Genomic DNA, 23,498 nt, shown 5'->3' with positions numbered 1-23,498 from the left:
TCTCATCAACAGACAATATACCTCCAAAATAAATAAAAAAACCCAAAATACCACCCTCTGAAACAAAAGTCCCTTTTTTTTCAAAGGAAAATCTGGTAGCAAAAAAAGATGTACTATGAAAGGGACAGCAGCTTAAAGTGACTATTGACCTCAAATTCACCACAGGATAAAATTAAAGACAAAAAGCCCTCAGTAATAAGAAAAAGGCAGCAAGGGGTTGATTTCATAAAGAATTTGCATTTAGAATAAAAGTACAGTTTTCTAACCCCAGTTTCTTCCTATGTAGTTTGACAACTTTTCCTTATCAACCCTACAACAGCTTCCAATACACCGACATTATGGCTGCCTTGTGCCCCCCTCCTCCTTTTATGAGGGAGTGGGCTTATCCCACAGTCCCCCCTTTGGTCCTTTTAAACTTTTAAACCTGTTGTAAACCATAGTTCATAGGCAAGGCAGTGCATTATGGTTTTAGGAAAACTTTCCTGAGCAAATATGCATATAAATTGGCAAGGACTGCATATTTCTAATCAGCAGTATTCACCTCGAACCCATGGTAGTTGCCAATTGCTAATGAAAAGTTTACATATTAAGTTACCCACAGTCAAAAAGGCTATGGCAGGTAAATGCTTGTATACTTCACATGGGTATCATGAAACATTATGATCCATTTATTTCTGGTTGATCAGCTGGGTTTGAATTTCCAGGGTAATTACATTGCTTACCAGAGATAAGACAAAATCAAGGTTGGTCCAACCTCTTCTTGCCTTCCAAAATTACGTATTGGTTCGTTACTGTTATAAGTGGCCTTACTGACCAATAGTGATGCTCAGGACATAAAACTTGGCCAATATCTTCTTTTACAGGAAACATCTACATTACCTTAAAGTTCTGCTACTTATATCTTTGAACATACTGATCATTTTGACATATGGCTTTGCCCAAAAGTAATTTCTGCTTAGGCATAAGTCTGTGTTCAATATGAATTGCCTAGGCTTGTAAAAGGTTTGCTGTGAACAACTTACTCTATGCCATTTCCATCCAGTAGAGATTGGTATGTTGTAATCTCCTGTTCCAGATGAGTTTTCTTGTCCATGAGAAGTCGATACTCCTCATTCTGACTTTCAAGCTCACTTAGAATCTGATCCAATTGGCTTTCAACATTATTAATTACTTCCTGTAGCAGAGTAATCTCTGATACATAATAAGTCTGTTTTTCCTGTAAGGTGTCCTCCAGCATTGATATCTAGAATACAGTTATCACAAGGTCTATATTTAATACACTAGGTGACTGCAGTAAAATATTTCACAATCTTGTCACAACTAGAGTGATTAGCATAGACATTTTATTTGAATATGAATAGCTTTTGCATTAATAGACATATTATTTAGTTTTAAATGCTTTTTTGCAATTAAGTTTTTTTCTGTATTCTTAAAGGAAACAAGAGAAAATGTCCAGATTATACATTCAAATGGTACATTTATAAAATTGTAAAATAGTAAATGAATGAGGCACAGAGGTACATATTGCCATATTATGATAATTGATAAGAAGTTTTTGATATGAACAGAGGTGACTAGTGTACAGGTGATGTGCAGTTCAAGATGGTAGGATGGATGATATATTTTTTAAATTCCTTACCAGCGTAGCAACATGAATCATGAGCTTCCTACTTTACTTAATCAGATTCATATGCAGCATTTTCCAACAATGTACTGACCTACAGTATCGTCATATAAACAATATATTTACCATGTAGTGTTCACTTTGCAGTTCAATCTCCATAGCTTGCAGAGAATGTTTCACATCAATAAATTCAGTATGTGCTAACTCCAACTGCTCAAAGCCAGAGATCACTTCTTGGTTTAGTTTCTTACTCTGCAAGGATCAAAAGCCACATTTCATATTTCAGTCAGAGCGTGTAAACTGGAAAGGCAAGTAAGTAATAAACAGAAAAAAGAGAAAGTCTGGGAGCTGCTCCCTAACATGAGACACCTCCATCCCTATAATGCACAAAAGAACAGAAAATTCGCCCGTGGGACTTTAAATGAAGTGTCCATGGTGATCACATATAAATAGAAAGAGTATAGAAATAACAAAATTTATTGAAATAAATATCATCCAGTACAAGTCATAAACATAGGTGACAAATACATAGGAACAGCAACATGATAAAACGGTCCTAAAAACATAACCATCATGATATAACATCAAAATATGAAAAATACAGATATACATGATACATCTCTAACCCAACGCGTTTCGCAAGCTCTCCTCGCTTCATCAGGGGCTGATGTGTATATCTGATGTCTGTAATAGCAAGTAAAAAATGTATTGGAGTATAGGTTGTAATTGGACAACAACATGAAGCCAGAACTAGTAATCCAATACCTACTTGTCAGGCACTTGACCCCAAAGGGGGCGGCCCCAGGCAGGGGGTAGCGGGAATACATCTCCCCCGGGAGCTGAGTGGAAGGAGACCATGAAGTGGGGGTCTAGGATCAGGCACAGGGCAGGCATGGCAAATGAATGAAGAGAAGAAAGATGGACCCGACTGTCACCCATGATGGTTACAAAGCGTGCTCACTGTAATAAAATAAATATAACAAAAATATATATGTATCTAAGATAATAGCAGTAACCATATCCAAAGGGATTTGCAATAATATGCTTGAGTATGAAAGGTGCAGGGTATCCAGCAGAGCATGAAAAGGAGAGCAAGAACAGAACAAAAGACGGAGATGTATTCCCGCTACCCCCTGCCTGGGGCCGCCCCCTTTGGGGTCAAGTGCCTGACAAGTAGGTATTGGATTACTAGTTCTGGCTTCATGTTGTTGTCCAATTACAACCTATACTCCAATACATTTTTTACTTGCTATTTCAGACATCAGATATACACCTCAGCTCCTGATGAAGCAAGGAGAGCTCGCAAAATGCGTCGGGTTAGAGATGTATCATGTATATCTGTATTTTTTATATTTTGATGTTATGTCATGATGGTTATGTTTTTAGGACCGTTTTATCATGTTGCTGTTCCTATGTATTTGTCACCTATGTTTATGACTTGTACTGGATGATATTTATTTCAATAAATTTTGTTATTTCTATACTCTTTCTATTTATATGTGATCACCATGGACACTTCATTTAAAGTCCCACGGGCGAATTTTCTGTTCTTTTGTGCATTATAGGGATGGAGGTGTCTCATGTTAGGGAGCAGCTACCAGACTTTCTCTTTTTTCTATTGAACCCAGGTGGAAGACACCTAAATGCCCTGAGTCTGTCGCTGCTCCTAGATCCAGTTTATAAATATATATATACTTTGACTACCCATCCACAATATGACATGGTTTTTCATAGGTGACTCCCTTTTCCACTTGCAGACCTGGCTCCATGTGTGTGGCTCCCGGTTTGGGGGTGGCGGTTCGTTTCCCCCGGGAGCTGCGATGCACAAATGGGGTTTGTTTTTTCCCCTGCTGTCTCCGCCTCTCCACTCCAGAAGGGGCGGAGCCACCAGTGCATCGGCGTCATGCCGTATGCTACAGTGAGAGACTTCCGCATGCAGCGGTGTCCCCACCTCCTGAGCACAGTGAACATCCGGACGATGGGCGGGTACCTCTGCTGCGTCCCGCCGCACGTTGGCGGGCGCGGTGTATGCGGTCCCCCCACCGACGGTTGTATGACGTTGGGGGCGGAGGCTACGGTGGACGTCCGGGTATTTAGGCGGGGGTTGTGGCATGGTCAGTCTTCTTCTCATTTGGCTCCTTCTACACACTGGTGAGAGATCATACTGGTAGGCATCACCATTATACTCACATCCATACATGTCAACCCACTAGTGTACCTATCATTCATATAGGTACACCCTGGAATATCACTTGCAATTCATTGATATTTATTTTTGTTTATTCACTACTTTTTACTTTCTTGTTTGTCTGCATCTCTCCCTTTTCTTCACTTCTGTAGTTTTTCTTGTCTTTTTTCTTTGCCAACTTTCCTCATTCTTCCTTTTTCTTTCCTTTCTTCTCCTTTTTCTTTTTCCCTTTTCTCCTTTTTCCTTCACTATCCCCCCTTTTTCTTTTACACTTCCTTTCTTTTAACATCACCCCTCCCCATGCTCTGCAGGACACTCCTGCATTTCCTGTACCCTAGCCTACTCCCTTATACTCCCATTACATTGTGACATGAACCATTCAAGTTATACAATACACATATTCATGTACCTTATCATGGTGTACATGCCATGTAGGATCTATAGGTTACTTAGGAGATCATATCTTCCACCACTTCAATATATATATATATATATATATATATATATATATATATATATATATACATATCTATATATTTCATTATAGGGAGTATACCCTGCTAGATTCATGGGTAACACTTGGGCTCACATCTTTTTTATCTTTTCTCCATCTTTTGTTCTGTTCTTGCTCTCCTTTTCATGCTCTGCTGGATACCCTGCACCTTTCATACTCAAGCATATTATTGCAAATCCCTTTGGATATGGTTACTGCCATTATCTTAGAAACATATATATTTTTGTTATATTTATTTTATTACAGTGAGTACGCTTTGTAACCATCATGGGTGACAGTCGGGTCCATCTTTCTTCTCTTCATTCATTTGCCATGCCTGCCCTGTGCCTGATCCTAGACCTCCACTTCGTGGTCTCCTCCCACTCAGCTCCCGGGGGAGATGTATTCCCGCTACCCCCTGCCTGGGGCCGCCCCCTTTGGGGTCAAGTGCCTGACAAGTAGGTATTGGATTACTAGTTCTGGCTTCATGTTGTCCAATTACAACCTATACTCCAATACATTTTTTACTTGCTATTACAGACATCAGATATACACATCAGCCCCTGATGAAGCGAGGAGAGCTCGCGAAACGCGTCGGGTTAGAGATGTATCATGTATATCTGTATTTTTCATATTTTGATGTTATGTCATGATGGTTATGTTTTTAGGACCGTTTTATCATGTTGCTGTTCCTATGTATTTGTCACCTATGTTTATGACTTGTACTGGATGATATTTATTTCAATAAATTTTGTTATTTCTATACTCTTTCTATTTATATGTGATCACCATGGACACTTCATTTAAAGTCCCACGGGCGAATTTTCTGTTCTTTTAAGTAATAAACAGAAGTCCAAATTGACATGCTTCCCATAAGAATCCCTTCATCTGTAAGGCAGTATCCTAGCAGGTGTGTGAAATTTTTATTCGTAATATATTTCCCAATAATTACATTCTTGGTTTTAAAAACCTACAGGCCTTACATGTCTACCTTGATCCTCTCAGCAACTTCAGCTTGGTACACCTGCATTGTATGTGCGGGTACACATCTACCTGTGGTGACATGGATGCTTTGCATTCCCTGCATATGTGCATAGGAATATCGACTTGGAGTTGGATTTGGAAAGATGGAGCCACAAGGTTGTGTTTCATCTGACCATTAGCAGTGGTGTTCCCAATCATTGACCAGGATACTACATAACCTGCTGGCAACACTGGTCAAATTGAAAAAGTCCAAAAGGTTTGTGCTTATGTTATGACAAGGAAGCTTCTTATTCAGGCATATTCTTTAGAGTTGTGGGTATAGAAGTATTACACTTCAACTCAGCACTTCAGTGAACGCACAAAGCTAAAATCTGCAACAGACTACTGCAACACACTAAACAGACTACAGGTGTCCTGATTCCCCATAGAACACCTCTCATCCAGTCTGCTTCTCAATCTCACCACTCTGTATCATGCACTCCCTACTTTTCCTTCTCACTGTTGCATCCTCTCTCCTTAAACTTTCTCTCCTTCACCCCTCTTCTCCACCCCACAGCTTATATATATCACCCTCACTCCTGTCTTCACCGTATTACTGCACTCATCAGCTCCTGCTAATTTTGAATCCACATACCAATAAAACCTCCAGGACACTGAGAAGTGTCCCCCCACATAAGTCACACTCCCATATCACCTCTCTCACCCTTTTGCTTCTCCTAATGTCTGGAGATAGTTCTCCAAATCCTGGACCACCATCATTTACCTTTGGCCAACATACCCAGCACCCCCTATCCTCTTCCAGAAGCTGAAATCTACACAATCTAATTTCTATTCCTCTTCTGCCTATAACCAGCCTTCCCTTTTCCTGTGCCCTTTGGAATGCCCACTCGGATTGCAACAAACTTACCACCATCAATGACCTATTTATCACAAACTCCTTCAAACTACTTGCAATTACAGAGACATGGCTTCAAGAATCTGACTTTCCTTCTCCTGCTGCCCTCTCACATGGTGGCCTCTTGTGGATTCACTCTCCCAGGCTTAGTGGATGGAAAGGAGGTGGTGTTGGAATCCTCCTATCCCCTCAAAGCACTTTTCAGGTTGTTCATCCACCCCCTCTCTGTCCCTCTCCTCATTTGAAGCTCATTGTATTTGTCTATTTTCTCCAGTTTCATTGAAAATTGGTGTGATCTATCGGCCTCCTGGACCAGTATCAAGCTTCCTTGATGACTTCCCTGCCTGGCTACCTTACTTTCTCTCTTCTGAAATCCCAACAATCATTCTTGGTGATTTCAACATCCCTGTTAATCTTATCACTCCCACTACTTCTAAATTTCTGAACCTAACCTCCTCTTTTGACCTGAAACAATGGGCAAATGCTTCTACTCACTCTGCTGGCAACTACCTTGACCTCATATTCTCCTACTTATGCACTCCACGCAACTTCTCCAACATTCCTTTTCCTCTCTCTGATCACCACCTTCTTAGTATCACTCTCTCCTTGTCTTCCTCCTCTTTGCCTTCCAACTACCAAACAATTACCCATGAAAACCTTTGCCATCTTAACCCTTCTCTTCTTTTTTCTGCTACAGATTGTCTCTATGCCAAAATCTCATCCTTGTCCTGCTCCCACCTGGCCACTTCTATCTACAACAGTTCACTGTCATCCACCCTGGATACCTTGGCCCCCCTCACTATGCACAGAATCAGGCCCCGACCGCTACATCCCTGGCAGACAGACATTACCAAAAGCCTCAGAAAACAGAGCCGTGCTCTTGAGCATCTGTGGCATAAGACAAAGTCACAGCAAGATTTCAGCCAATATAAATCTGCCCTCCATAAATACCATTCCTGTCTCTACGCTGCCAAACAAACTTACTTTATCACTCTCATTAACGCCCTATCACGCAGTCCTCATCAACCCTTTTCTACCTTTAATGCTCTACTTTGTCCACCATTATCTCCACCCACTAACTTACTCAATGCACAGGAGATTGCTAATCGCTTCAAAAATAAGATTGAGACAATTCGTCTCAAGATCTCCTCCACTCTACAGATATCTCCCTTACTTTACACTCTTTGTCCTCCTGTACAATCAAAACTCTTGTTTAACCCAACTACTACAGAGGAAGTCAATAAACTTTTTTCTAATGCCCACCTAACCTCCTGCCCGCTGGACCCCGTTCCTTCTCAAATACTATGGTCACCCTCTGACTCTACCCTACACTCTTTAACTCATATCTTCAACCTCTCCCTCTGTACTGGCATCTTCCCCAACCCTCTGAAACATGGACTAGTCACTCCCATACCAAAAAAGGCCTCACTGGACCCCACCAATCTTAACAACCCAAGAACCATCTCCTTACTCCCTTTTGCCTCCAAATTCCTTGAACGTTTAGTCTACAACCGACCATCTCATTGAGAATAACCTTCTTGATCCCCTTCAGTCTGGATTTTGTCCACGGCATTTCACAGAAACTGCTCTCCTAAAACGACTTACTAACAGCTAAAACCAACCATTATTCTGTACTCTTACTCTTGGACCTCTCCGCTGCCTTTGATACAGTTGATCACCACCTCCTCCTCAAAAAACTCAATTTGCTTGGTATTCATGGCTGTGCTCTCCGTTGGTTTGAATTTTACCTATCTCACCACACCTTCAGTGTCACTTACAACTCTACTTCCTCCTCTCCAACACCTCTTATTGTTGGGGTACCCCCAAGGTTCTGTCCTTGGACCTCTACTATTCTCAATCTACACATCCTCCCTGGGTCAGCTGATAGCCTCCCATGGCTTCCAATACCATTTATATGCCGATGACATCCAAATCTATTTCTCTACCCCTCAGCTCACCCCATCTATCTCCTCACACATCACTGATTTACTAACAGACATCAGCCTGGATGCCACACCACTTCCTCAATATGAAATCTAAAACCAAACTCATAATATTTCCTCCCCCACGTGCCCATTCCCCTGACTTCTCTGTCAAGATCAATGGCACAACTATTAGTCCGTCCCCACATGCCAGGGTGCTAGGGGTAACCCTAGACTCTGAACTGTCCTTTCAGGCCCACATCCAATCCCTGTCCAAATCATGGTGCCTTAGCCTCCGCAGCATCTCTAGAATACGCCCCTTTTTAACCAATGACACCACCAAGCTTATAATTCACTCCCTGGTCATCTCTCGCCTCGACTACTGCAACTCACTCTTCATTGGACTACCTTTACATACACTATCCCCCCTTCAGTCCATAATGAATGCTGCTGCAAGTCTCAGCTACCTTACCAACCATTCAGTGTCCTCCACACCTCTCTGCCAATCCCTGTACTGGCTTCCAATCACTCAATGAATAAAATTCAAAGTACTAACAATAATTTACAAAGCCATCCACAACTCTATCCCCAGCTACATCACTAACATTCTCAAAATAACAACCAAGCCGCTCGCTTCGGTCCTCCCAAGACCTCCTGCTCTCTAGCTCCCTTGTCACCTCCTCCCATGCTTGCCTACAGGATTTCTCCAGAGCTTCTCTCATCCTTTGGAAATCCCTACCCCAATCTGTCTGACTGTCCCCTAATCTATCCATCTTTAGACGATCCCTGAAAACCCTTTTCTTTAAAGAAGCTTATCCTGCTTCTAACTAATACACTGTTTTACTTTTTCCATCAGCTCATCCCCCACAGCTATTACCTTTTGTATCAATTGACTCTCCCTCCTAGATTGTAAGCTCTAGCGAGCAGTGCCCTCTGATTCCTCTTGTACCAAATTGTAATGTAACTGTAATGTCTGCCTTTGTTTTGTTAAGCGCTGCGCAAACTGTTGGCACTATATAAATCCTGTATAATAATGTGATACTATAGAAAGCAACAGTTACTCAGAAGCCCATGATATTATTTCCACCAAAATCATTTCAGACACAATGAAGAATTCAACCTCCCAGTAAACTTTAATGCAAGGCAGACCTAGATAGAGTGTTCTCAACCAGAGGGTTTCTTGGTCAACAATATATTCCATGAAATAAATGTTTAAAATGATTGTATTTTAAGAAATAAAGTATAGCGAGTTACCCGTGGCTGAAAACGTTTTTCAAGTTCCTTCAGGTTGTTCTCTGTTAGTTTTTCATATTCTTCTCGAATACCAGACAATGCTTTGTTGAGATTAGCAGATGGGGAAGCTTCTACCTCCACACTGACTCTAATCCCAAGCTGAGATGTTAAAGAATTTATCTCCTATTTAGAGAAGAGAAGATCAGAGAAGGTTAGAACTTATAACAAAAAATGTGCATGTTTCCAGTCAGCTTTTATTTGGGCGTGTCCAGAAGTCAACAAGTATAATTCATACGTCACCTGTTCACTGTCCCTCCTCATCTTCAACATCTCTTGCTGAAGTTTGTCAACTTCAGATTCCATTTTAACTGACTGGTCATTAAACCCTTCCAAAATACTATGCAGCCCAACCACATCAGCATCAATATTGCTTCTCAAAATTAGCTCCATCTCATACCTTTAACAAAATATAAAAAGGGCCTTCATAAAACAACAGTTTAAAGAAGGATGGTTTAAATTTACATTTACCAAACTGTCAATTAAGTTTTCAGTTGAATTCAAATGATTGAATCACCACTGGGTTCAATCTCTAAGTATAACAAATTAGGTATTATGTGCAAAGGTTTAAAAGAAGCTCAACTATAGTAGAATGTTTTTTTACTGCTGAGTAAATGTATCCAGATTTGCTGTTCTGGTGATCCATTCATAGAGAAGACAATATGGTAATCTGACATCAATTAAGTTAACTGGTAAAAAGGTTCATTGAACCTCCTACCAGTTAACCTCTGCAATTTATCATCTAAGTCTTACACCCATACTCACTCTTCTCAAGCCACCAAGCCAATGGGCTAATAGAAGGTATTTTAATATATAAGTTCAACACAGAAATGTCTGCAGGGCACCCTAATGTTTACTCCACACTACTCCTGTATGTCATTAATAAAATGCAGGCCATGGTATAGCGTCTGCTTGATCTTTGGGGTATTCTGTGCATAATGCTGCAGGGAACACTCTGTGATAGGAAGATAGGAAGACAATTTTGACCCATGACTTTGACAGGTCATGTGACTGAGCTCTCCTTCTCATGGTACTTTTTCCCCTATTACCGGTAGTTTAATTTTGCTTGCTTTAGAGTCTCATAGCAAAGGAAGTGGCATGTTTGTAAAGTATTCAGTTGCCCTGGACAATTTTTTTTTTTTAAGCAAGTGGTTTGGATGGGGTAAGGCCATACTACTGCTTTGTACTCTACATCAGCCCCAAAGTTGTAACGTTCTCCTAAAATAAAATGGAACTGGTAAGAACCCAGTTTCTATGTGACTAGAGCAGTGTTTCTCATCTCCAGTCCTCAAGGCACCCCAACAGGTCATGTTTTCAGGCTTGCCATTATTTTGCACAGGTGATTTGATCAGTTTCACTGCCTTAGTAATTCCCACAGCTGTTTCATCTGAGGGAAATCCTGAAAACATGACCTTTTGGGGCGCCTTGAGGAGTGGAGTTGAGAAACACTGGACTAGAGAAAATTGGTTCTATCATCAAATCAGTTATACACAATGAACATTGGCTTGTCATAAATTTACTTGATTTAGGCGTTTATGGTTTCAGCAGATTGATCTACTTATCAGTAACTTTTATCATTTAGTCTAGCCATATGTCTGTATGTTGAAACTCTAATTTAATTTTAATGCTGTCTGTTTTATTACTGTTTACTTATTACCTTTATAGCACCAACTTACTTGTTATTGTAGTCATCAATAGCCAGTCTAGCATTGTCAATATTCCTGATTATACCCACATTGTTTGTAAAGACTGTAGAGATCTGTAAGACATAAGCTTATATGATTCATGCAGTTAATGCACATTTTCCAATTACAGATAAGGCTATCTATGCTCAGTTTTTTTAAAAGCAAAATTATATGACCAAATTACAGGTACCTTGGTTATCATATATGCCCTGTATCAAGTTAGCTAGTGGAAAACAGATTAGATTATATAGACTATGTTATTAATGAATAATGTAAAGGATCTGCATCATATGGTTCAAAAGCATCTTATAGGTTTTATCTAGGGGCCTAACCAATTAGCAGAGAACAGTTGAGTAACCAGCCACTGTACTCTTTAGTCATTAATCAAAACCAATTCAACCTTCATTGGATAAGATACAAACTGTCACCTTATACAAATGCGTAAGAGGAGATGTAAAAGGTGGTGTTGCCTGAATCTGATGTGCAGTGCTCAAGACAAAACAAACCATATACATATGAAAAAAATAATAATAACCCATATAAATGTAAAAAGATAAGTGTAGTATATCTTTGAAACATAAAATGTGCATATGAAATCTCCTAGTGCAAATTACTCAAAAGTGCAGTAATGTATAAATTGTGCTATATGCGCGAACATAAGTAGAACCACTGTAATAAATGGAGACTGCATCAAATATATCAGAAAGTTACAGTATCTCACAAAAGTAAGTACACCCCTCACATTTTTGTATATATTTTATTATATCTTTTCATCTGACAACACTGAAGAAATGACACTTTGCTACAATGTAAAGTAGTGAGTGTACAGCTTGTATAACGGTGTAAATTTGCTGTCCCCTCAAAATAACTCAACACATAGCCATTGATGTCTAAACCGCTGGCAACAAAAGTGAGTACACCCCTAAGTGAAAACGTCCAAATTGGGCCCAAAGTGTCAATATTTTGTAATAAATAAAAAAACTCTGTAGCTGTCCTTGTTTTAATCTCCCATGAAAACTAATCAATGGTAGTGATACAAGCAAGCAAAAGTATATCATGATTCATAAAATGTGTTTAACCACTTAAGCCCCAGACCATTTTGCTGGCCAAAGACCAGAGCACTTTTTGCGATTCAGCACTGCGCCGCTTTAACTGACAATTGCGCGGTCATGCGACTCGGCTCCGAAACAAAACTGACGTCCTTTTTTCCCCACAAATAAAGCTTTCTTTTGGTGGTATTTCATCACCCCTGTGGTTTTTATTTTTTGCGCTATAAACAAAAAAAGAGCGACAATTTTGAAAAAAAGGCATTATTTTTCACATTTTGCTATAATAAATATCCCCCAAAAATATAAAAAAATATATTTTTTTTCCTCAGTTTAGGACAATACGTATTCTTCTATATATTTTTGGTAAAGAAAAAATTGCAATAAACATTTATTGATTGGTTTGCGCAAAAGTTATAGCGTTTACAAAATAGGGGATAGTTTTATGGCATTTTTATTAATAATTTTTTTTCTACTAGTAATGGCGGCGATCAACGATTTTTATTGTGACTGCGAAATTATGGAGGACACATCAAACATTTTTGACACATTTTTGGGACCATTGTCATTTATACAGCAATCAGTGCTATACAAATGCACTGATTGCTGTGTAAATGACACTGGCAGTGAAGGGGTTAACCACTAGGGGGCAGTGTAAGGGTTAAGTATGTCCTGGGGAGTGATTCTAACTGCGGGGGGTGTGGCTACGTGTGGCACGTCACTGATCTCTGCTCCTGATCACAGGGAGCAGAGATCAGTGACACTGTCACTAGGCAGAACAGGGAGATGCTTGTTTACATTAGCATCTCCCCGTTCTTCCTTTCCGTGAGGCGATTGCGGGTATCCCCGCGGCGATCGAGTCCACAGGACCCACGACCCAACTCATGGAGGTCCATGCAATGGCACGGCGGCAAATTTAAAGGGATGTATGGGTACACCTATTTGCCCAGCAGTGCCATTCTGCTGACGTACATTGACGTGCGCCGGTCGGGAACCGGTTAAATCTTGTTAGATAACAGAAGTGGGGTTCAAGAGTACAATCAAAGGTATAATCATCTTTATGGATCCATGAGCTGTGATTTTTGTTTTGTATTTTTCTTTCTTTTTTCAGAAAATTTCCTTTTTAGATATTTTGATTGGTTTCCGGTTTCATATATGGACATTTTTGCACATTAAGCATGCTGAGCACTTTTATTTTTTTATTCATTAGTTTCATATATTGTGGACTATTTTCTTGCACGTGAAATTATGGACTTTCCTTTTTTTTATATACAGTATCTCACAAAAGTGAGTACACCCCTCACATTTTTGTAAATATTTTATTATATCTTTTCATGTGACAACACTGAAGAAATTACACTTTGCTACAATGCAAAGTAGTGAGTGTACAGCTTGTATAACAGTGTAAATTTGCTGTCCCCTCAAAATAACTCAACACACAGCCATTAATGTCTAAACCACTGGCAACAAAAGTGAGTACACCCCTAAGTGAAAATTTCCAAATTGGGCACAATTAGCCATTTTCCCTGTCATGTGACTCGATAGTGTTACAAGGTCTCAGGTGTGAATGGGGAGCAGGTGTCTTAAATTTGGTGTTATCGCTCACACTCTCTCATATTGGTCACTGGAAGTTCAACATGGCACCTCATGGCAAAGAACTGTCTGAGGATCTGAAAAAAAAGAATTGTTGCTCTGCATAAAGATGGCCTAGGCTATAAGAAGATTGCTAAAACCCTGAAACTGAGCTGCAGCATGGTGGCCAAGACCATACAGTGGTTTAACAGGACAGATTCCACTCAGAACAGGCCTCCCCTTGGTCGACCAAAGAAATTGAGTGCACGTGCTCAGCATCATATCCAGAGGTTGTCTTTGGGACATAGACGTATCAGTGCTGCCAGCATTGCTGCAGAGGTTGAAGGGGTGGGGGGGCAGCCTGTCAGTGCTCAGACCATACGCCACACACTGCATCAAATTGTTCTGCATGGCTGTCGTCCCAGAAGGAAGCTTCTTTTAAAGATGATACACAAGAAAATCCGCAAACAGTTTGCTGAAGACAAGCAGACTAAGGTGGTCTGATAAGACTAAGATAAACTTATTTGGTTCAGATGGCGTCACACGTGTGTGGCGGCAACCAGGTGAGGAGTACCAAGACAAGTGTGTCTTGCCTACAGTCAAGCATGGTGGTGGGAGTGTCATGGTCTGGGGCTGCATGAGTGCTGCTGGCACTGGGGAGCTACAGTTCATTGAGGGAACCATGAATGCCAACATGTACTGTGACATACTGAAGTCGAGTATGATCCCCTCCCTTCGAAGACTGGGCCGCAGGGCAGTATTCCAACATGATAACTACCCCAAACACACCTCCAAGACAACCACTGCCTTGCTAAAGAAGTTGAGGGTAAAGGTGACATGTGACAACACTGAAGAAATGACACTTTACTACAATGAAAAGCAGTGAGTGTACAGCTTGTATAACTGTAAATTTGCTGTCTAATTGGTTAGGCGCCTAGATAAAACCTATAAGATGCTTTTGAACCATATGAAAATGTCCAAATTGGGCCCAATTAGCCATTTTCCCTCCCTGGTGTCATGTGACTCGTTAGTGTTACAAGGTCTCAGGTGTGAATGGGGAGCAGGTGTGTTAAATGTGTTAAATATGGTGTTATCGCTCTCACTCTCTCATACTGATCACTGGAAGTTCAACATGGCACCTCATGGCAAAGAACTCTCTGAGGATCTGAAAAAAAAGAATTGTTGCTCTAAATAAAGATGGCCTAGGCTATAAGAAGAAAAAACCTTGAAACTGAGCTACAGCATGGTGGCCAAGGCCATACAGCGGTTTAACGGGACAGGTTCCACTCAGAACAGACCTCGCCATGGTCGACCAAAGAAGTTGAGTGCACGCGCTCAGTGTCATATCTAGAGGTTGTCTTTGGGAAAACTACGTATGAGTGCTGCCAATATTGCTGTAGAAGTTGAAGGGGTGGGGGGGCCTCCTGTCAGTGCTCAGACCATACGCCGCACACTGCATCAAATTGGTTTACATAGCTGTAGTTCCAGAAGGAAGCCTCTTCGAAAGATGATGCACAAGAAAGCCCACAGTTTGCTGAAGACAAGCAGACTAAGGTCTGATGAGACCAAGATAAACTTATTTGGTTCAGATGGTGTCAAGCGTGGTATCAAGCATGTGTGTCAACCAGGTGACAAGTGTGTCTTGCCTACAGTCGAGCATGGTGGTGGGAGTGTCATGGTCTGGGACTGCTGCCGGCACTGGGGAGCTACATTTAATTGAGGGAACCATGAATGCCAACATGTACTGTGACATACTGAAGCAGAGCATGATCCCCTCCCTTTGGAGACTGGGCCACAGGGCAGTATTCCAACATGGTAATGACCCCAAACATACCTCCAAGATGACCCCTACCTTGCTAAAGAAGCTGAGCGTAAAGGTGATGGACTGGCCAAGCATGTCAACAGACCTAAACCCTATTGAGCATCTGTGGGGCATTCTCAAACGGAAGGAGGAGAAGCGCAAGGTCTCTAACATCCACCAGCTCCGTGATGTCGTCATGGAGGAGTGGAAGAGGACTCCCGTGCAACCTGTGAAGCTCTGGTGAACTCCATGCCCAAGAGGGTTAAGGCAAGGCTGGAAAATAATGGTGGCTACACAAAAAATTGACACTTTCAGCCCAATTTGAACATTTTCACTTAGGGGTGTACTCACTTTTGTTGCCAGCAGTTTAGACATTAATGGCTGTGTGTTGAGTTATTTTGAGGGGACAGCAAATTTACACTGTTATACAAGCTGTACACTCACTACTTTACATTGTAGCAAAGTGTAATTTCTTCAGTGTTGTCACATGAAAAGATATAATAAAATATTTACAAAAATTGAGGGGTGTACTCACTTTTGTGAGATACTGTAAGTGATGGTGACATTAACCACTAGCCAACCAGCTCACGCAGATATACTGTGGCAGGTCGGCTCTGCTGCACAAACCACCGTACCTGTACTCGATGTACCCGGGCGACCCGCGATGAGGTGAGGCGAGGCGGAACAGGGAACTTCCTATGTAGACAAGGCGATTCCCCATCCCGCCAGATGACATGACAGAGATCTACTGTTCCCAGTGCTAAGGAACAATAATCTCTGTCATGTCCCAGGTAGCCCCCCCCCCAGTGTTAATTCCTTCCCTGCCAGTGTAATTTTTACATTGATCAGTGCATTTTTATAGCACTGATCAATGTAATAATATCACTGGTCCCCAAAAAGTGTAATTTGGGGTCATATTTGTCTGCCGCAATGTCGCAGTCCTGCTAAAAATCACAGATTGCTGCCATTACTAGTAAAAACAATAAAAGAAAAAAGAAATCTATCCCATTTATCCTATAGTTTGTAGATGCGATAACTTTTGCGCAAACCAATCAATATATTCCTATTGCGATTTTTTTTAGCGAAAAATATGTAGAAGAATATATATCGATCTAAACTGATGAATACTTTTTTATATATATTTTTTTGGATATGTATTATACCAAAAAGTAAAAAAAAAAAAATAGTTTTTTTTTCAAAATTGTCGCTCTTTGTTTATAGCGCAAAGAATAAAAACTGCAGCGGTGATCAAATACCACCAAAAGAAAGCTCTACTTGTGGTAAAAAAAGGACATCAATTTTATTTGGGTACAGCGTCGCATGACCGCGCAATTATCAGTTAAAGCGATGAAGTGCCGTATCGCAAAAAATGGCCTGGTCATTAAGGGGGCAAATGCTTCCCGGGCTGAAGTGGTTAACAGGACTGTATTATCTTCATACCACCAGTGTTATATTTCAACTAGAACTTTTCAAAAAGCCTAATTAGGGAGCAATCCCATACTCTTCCTAAGTAGTCTGCCTGAGATATTTTACATCAAGGTCCTTTCTTAATTTTAGCCTCTAGGAAAGACTCCTTTGAAACCTTTATGTCACTGCAACTTCACAAAGATATGGGGGTAGATGATTAACTAAAAGCAAATAGATTGTTCATTTTTCTGGGGAAGTTGTGCTTTGCAAAGAAATTTTCCCCAGAGCTTAGTGAATGAGGTGGGGCTCTGATACCTTCCACCATCCAATCATGTGCAGGTTAAATGCTGTTTTTTGTGGGTATTTTTGCCACAATGGAATTTCAACACATCTCATAAGCTCTAGGGAGTTTACTTGCAAAGTGCAACTTCCTTTGCAAAGTAAAGAGCCTATTTGCCTTTAGAAAATCAACCCCATGGAGTGCTTTAGCACAGGAGAAATATTTAACCAGTTAGACTTTGTAAAGAAACAGAAATTACAGGTTGCTGTTAGCAACCTTTTTTAAAATGGTCCTATCAACATTACACATTGCATTGTTCTGATGATGTTAAATGGGAATAAGGCTCATGGAGGTAAAAATGTAACATCTTTGTTTTAATAAACAAATTGCAAAACTATCGTTATATACAATAACTTTTTTTATGTACAAAATATTGTAGCATGTATTCATATCTCAGGCCCTTTTTCGGTGTAAGGGGTATAAATCCTTGAAGGGTTTCTCACTTCTCTAAAAATTCTTCATGACATGTACCCCTCATGGCATACTTATCCAAAACTTGTTTTAAATACAAATAACTGTATTTATTTGTATTATTATTGCTCATATGCTCTACTGAAATTGCTATATAAAGAAAATTTAAAAAAGTATATACTGTAGCATATTTTTTCTGAATTAGGTATAAAAGTATTAGGTGCTTATACTGTACCTGGTTTTGGAGCTCCTGAATTTCCTCAAAGTACTGGCTGCGGTCTGCAGGCATGCTGGGAGCATTGTTTTCATACCATTTTGCTATCTTCTTCTCAAAACTTTCATTATACTTTTCCAAAAAATTAACTTTTTCCAGATAGCAAGACAGCCTTTCATTTAGATGTCTCATGGTCTTTGTTTGATTGAATTCAAATGGATTATCATTTTTATGCTTATCATAGACCCTAGAGTTTCTTAAATAATTATTATGACAATGTACATTATATCCATGGCTCACAGATGAAGGCTTTGAGACTGGGATAGCTTTACATCTGTATGTTTTCCAGTGACCACTATGCAGAAAAGCATTGGGGCTTCCATGAGAGAATGCTTTGGGGTCTACTTTATGGTACATATAAGATCTTCTATGATGTGACTCATGGAGACCTCCATAACAAAAAAAATGTGATTGTCTAGTAGTTTTAGAGCATCCTCCATGACTGGATCTGGTAAAACATCCATGGCGTGAGTGTCTTGACATTTGAAGCACAGGATAACCCATCTGAGATATATTCTTGTGGGACCTAGCTGAAGAATAGCTGTGTTTCTCTTCTTTGTTCATGATGATTGTAGGAGTGAGTCCAGGCAAGTCACTAAATCCAGACAAGCCTATGAATAAAATACAAAAGCTTCAGAGTAAACTTTTTTATAACATGTTCAGAAAGCGTCTGAGAATGTTGACTAATCTTTATAGGAATTTTATTAGCATTCAATTCCTTTTCAATTTATTTTTAATCTTTCTAGTTGTCAAACTCAACTAGTTTAGATGAAAAAAGTTAGAGAAATTTATAATTAAATGAATAGTTATAAAGAAGTAATATTTAAAACAGATTAGGTTTATTAGAAAAACACAATAGGGCACAATAAAATAAGACAGGGTTTCTATGAGGTTCGGTGTGCCTCCTACTTACTACAAATGGTGAATACTGTATTTATTGGCGTATAACACTCACTTTTTCACCATGAAAATCGGGTGCAAATAGCATGTGCGTGTTATACGCCAATACTTAAGTTTTAGCTGCCTCGGAGGGGACAGGGAGGGGGGCGGGACGAGCGCCGTCAGATTACATGCAGTGAGAATCTCCTGTTTACTTGGTGGCCTCTGTAATAGGAAGTCCCATCTCCTGGGCCGCCATTGGACCACTGTTCTGTCTATCATAGGATTCTCACTGCATGTAATCTGTCGGCACTCATTCCGCCCCCCCCCCCTCCCCTCTTGCTGCAGATGGGCATTGATCAGGCTGCACTGATGGCAATGGTGAAGCTGCTGCATTGAAGGCAATGGTGAGGCTGCTGCATTGAAGGCAATGGTGAGGCTGCTGCATTGAAGGCAATGGTGAGGCTGCTGCATTGAAGGCAATGGCAAGGCTGCTGCATTGATGGCAATGGCGAAGCTGTACTGATGGCACTTGTGAGGCTGCAGATGGGCATTGATCAGGCTGCATTGATGGCAATGGTGAGGCTGCAGATAGGCACTGACCCTTATTTTGCTTCAAAGTTCCTTATTTAAAAGTTAAGTTTTTTTCCTGAAATTTCACTCTTAAAATGAATGTGCGTGTTATACGCCTGTGCGTCTTATACGCCGATAAATACGGTAGGTAGCTTTCTGAGTACTTAAAATGTATGTCAAGACAAAAAAGTTTTTCCTAGTTTTGGATAAAGTGGTGAAGGATTATGGTCATTTATTCTCATTTCCTGTCCTGTTTACAACATTTTACCAGATAGGAAGTGAGGAGGACTCACCAACAGCAGCTCACCCAGAAATATGACTGTTGTGTTAGTCGAGGGGGAAGGCTAGAGTCATTTTTTCAATATTATTTTTCTGTCTGTGTCATTGTTTAAGACATCCCATCATTTCCTGGTGTGGTGAAACAGCTGTCAGAGGTTCAGAAAGTGAGGAAACATCTCTCTAATGTATAGTCCTGTACAGTGGATCAGAGAGGACAAAATCATTATAGCATGGCCATTGGCCAACCACCACATCTCTCTTTGGTCCTGTAAGAAAGCAAATATGAACAAAATATTATTCTACTAAACAAAACATGGATGCTTAAAGTTTGTTTAAGAGGAAGGTCTAATTTTTGTGGAAATTCAAAGAACATTTTAGTGTGGTATTTTTCTTAAATTGAAGGATCAAAGAGAAACCTGTTATTCAATGATGTCATCAACAGCCTACGTTCCATCTGTAAAGGGATGCAGATGAAAATAGTCTAGGAAAAAGGATAAGTATTTTAGGCACTTTTTTTGACAGTTCAGGTTTTTTGGGGGTTGGTCTGGTGCAAATGACCATGTTCCATATGCTAAAAAAATATATATCTTATTGTTTTTTTTCTTACCTTTAAACAGTAGGATTCATTGGATATCAGTAGCCATTAAGAGGAAAATAAAACCTTCAGCCAGCTTTTGTTTATGTGTTTGCCTTTTAAGGAACAGGCTTTTTTGATTAGATAACCCTGAGGATACCCAATCAGAGAATACTGTGAGTAGAAAAAAAAGAGAAAGATATATATATATATATATATATATATATATATATATATATATATATATATCTTGTATTTGTTGGCGTATAACACTTTTTCACCATGAAAATCGGGTGCAAATAGCATGTGCGTGTTATATGCCAATACTTAAATTTTAGCTGCCTCGGAGCGGGACAAGCGCCGTCAGATTACATGCAGTGAGAATCTCCTGTTTACTTGGCGGCCTCTGTAATAGGAAGTCCCGTCTCCTGGGCCACCATTGGACCACTGTTCTGTCTATCATAGGATTCTCACTGCATGTAATCTGTCGGCACTCATCCCGCCCCCCTTCCTGTCCCCTCTTGCTGCAGATGGGCATCGATCAGGCTGCAATGATGGCAATGGTGAAGCTGCTGCATTGAAGGCAATGGTGAGGCTGCTGCATTGAAGGCAATGGTGAGGCTGCTGCATTGAAGGCAATGGTGAGGCTGCTGCATTGAAGGCAATGGCAAGGCTGCTGCATTGATGGCAATGGCGAGGCTGTACTGATGGCACTTGTGAGGCTGCAGATGGGCATTGATCAGGCTGCATTGATGGCAATGGTGAGGCTGCAGATGGGCACTGACCCTTCTTTTGCTTCAAAGTTCCTTATTTAAAATTTAAGTTTTTTTCCTGAAATTTCCCTCTTAAAATTAATGTGCGTGTTATACGCCTGTGCGTGTTATACGCCGATAAATACAGTATATATACAAACAAACATTTCTTTTGCTCTCTTAGGTGTGGTGGGTAACGTCAATATGACAAATATTCTAACTTTCACGGATGGTTTTCCGATTGCCTTGGGTTTTCACAGGTCACTTGGTGATCCCTAGGCCTTGCAGTCCTCTTTCGACATCGGAAACACTAAATGGCAAAAGCAAAAAGGGTGCACCAGCCTAGTGCATTACCAATGGCACCATTTATTATAATAAAAGTGACAAACCATTTTACTCACACACATGGATGTGTATTAAGCTTATGGAATAAAATAGAAGGAACTTCATCCATAACTTCATTCATAACTTCAGCCTGTGGCTTGGGATAGGTGACACCCAATAATGTGAATCTGACTCTGATGCATTTCAAGGGTAAAACCTCTCCCTCAAAGCTGATTCAATCTGGTTTGGTAACCATGACTACATTAGCACTCAACATATCCCGTTTGAAGGAATTGCCCTTATTTAATTATTGAATAGGATCACTAGGTAGGGAGCAATAATGTTTAAACATTTTTAATAAAAAAAAAAAAGGGATGAGTAACCATCTGAGTATAGGTTTAGGACTAGTTGTGGTTTCTCAATTGCAGCCTTTATGCTTGTAGATGGGAAGGACTTAAATATTCCAAAGGAAGACACTAAAAAAGGATCTAGTTTGGATTTGTTTTTGTTTTGAAGCTTTCTGGATAAGGTTGACTTTGAGAACGGGCTTAAATGCTCACCAGATTACAAGGGATCTGAGACTGAGTAGGTATTAAGAGTAAAGTATTCAGTAGTATTCACTAGCTTTTATGCAGAGATTAATAATTAAATTAATTAATAGACAATAATCCTAGTCGTGAGTAAAGAATCATTTAAGATCCATGAAGAACATTAAGGTTTGGTAATGAAGGAGGAACAAGAGATTATGGCTGGGTCGTGATCTGACCAGGATGTGGCTAGGATAGAGGCTTTTGTGATTTCTGTAAGGTATTGCCTTTGAACAAAGATGTAATCAATTCTGATATGTATTTGATAGGGAGCTGAGTACTAAGTCTTGCATATAGAGGTGCATGTCTCTCCATATATCAACTAGACTGGGAGGGTACCCCACCCCCCTTAAATCAGATGTCAAGAGTCCCCCCCACAACAGAAGTCAAGAGTCGTCTACCCTCCTTTACATCACAGTGCAACCTTGTGCTGCAACCAGGAAGAAGCCATGGTAGCAGAGTTGGAAAGCAGAAAGTGCATGTTCTGGAGGAGGAACAGAGGAGGGCTGGAATCAGATGCTGGAGTCTGATGAATGCTGAGATCAGGGGAGACGGAGATGAGGTGGTGTTGCGGCTGCACAGAGAGGCGCAGGATCTGTAGGAGGAAATCAGTCCTCCTCTCTGCTGTCGACTGCTGAGACTGGGGGAAGAGAGGAACCTCTCCGCGGCTGCATGGAAAAGTAAAGGATCTGGCAGAGGAGTTTGGTTCTTCTCTCTGCTGCTGACTGCAAACTGGAGATGAAGATAAGGGGGGTGCCACAGCTACAGGAGAGGTGCAAGAGGCCACATGAAATGGCCTGGTAATCCAGATTGGGCCCACAGGCCTTGCGTTTGACACATGCCATCTAGGAGGTCAAGGAATATAGAAAGTGGGGCTTTCTTGTTGGATGTACAGCTTATAAGGGAGTTGCCAATTGGTTATAATTCCCTCAGAAAAAGGTAAATCCCTTCTGGTGCCTTTGTAAGATAGAACATATATGGAGAGAAAGAGTAGTTGTTTTGAATTAGGTTCATAGTGAGAGGATTGCTATGACAGCATCTTGGAGCATCCATGGTTCACAAGATTTGAAACTTAAGGGTCTAAAATGAGTTTATTACAGTAAACGTTGAGGCCTTTTTGAAATGGTTATAAGAATGCTTCTTTGTTTCGTGGGGTTGTTAGCCTGAAACATTTAGCAAAGTTCCCTTCACAGACTCCTTGGCACTTCCAGCCCCTTGGCACTTCCAGCCCCACCGTGGTAACACTCACCGACCTTCCAACAGCCCTGAGCCCTGAGTCCTTGATGAGGAACTTTGACTGGACCATGCGTACCGACAGTTTCACCTGCCCCTCTGCTCCAGGAGTTCCCTGCCATCCGAGGTGGTGGCAGAGACATTACCAATGACCGTGTAGAGGCAATGTTCCCTCACAGCTCTCCTTGGGCCTCTCCTGCAATCGGCGCACCCACCCCCAGATGGGGATGGCCTTCTGCGACTGACTAACATGCCATACCTCACTTCACTCAGCTGACTTCCCCCCCTACGGAGAATCACCTCAGCTTATATATGAGGCCTGCCCCCTGCCAATCTAGATGGGGATTGGTCAGAGCTCACACACA

At 40.8% G+C, this 23,498-nt stretch overlaps 1 protein-coding gene across 1 annotated transcript; it reads right to left on the bottom strand.

Moving 5' to 3' along the window:
- Positions 1–1,018: 1,018 nt before the first annotated feature.
- Positions 1,019–18,289, bottom strand: LOC141113343 (keratin, type I cuticular Ha6-like). The gene is made up of 6 exons (XM_073606403.1): positions 17,894–18,289; positions 11,073–11,155; positions 9,640–9,796; positions 9,361–9,522; positions 1,751–1,876; positions 1,019–1,243 (listed from the first exon to the last, which is right to left on the bottom strand). Exons 1-6 carry the CDS (start codon positions 18,287–18,289, stop codon positions 1,019–1,021), a joined length of 1,149 nt encoding a protein of 382 aa, XP_073462504.1.
- Positions 18,290–23,498: the final 5,209 nt, after the last annotated feature.

The sequence above is a fragment of the Aquarana catesbeiana genome, linkage group LG12, assembly GCF_042186555.1.
Source record: "Aquarana catesbeiana isolate 2022-GZ linkage group LG12, ASM4218655v1, whole genome shotgun sequence".
Taxonomy (NCBI): Eukaryota; Metazoa; Chordata; class Amphibia; order Anura; family Ranidae; genus Aquarana; species Aquarana catesbeiana.
Note: the sequence above shows the minus strand (reverse complement) of the source record. Positions and strands in the feature narration are given on the sequence as shown.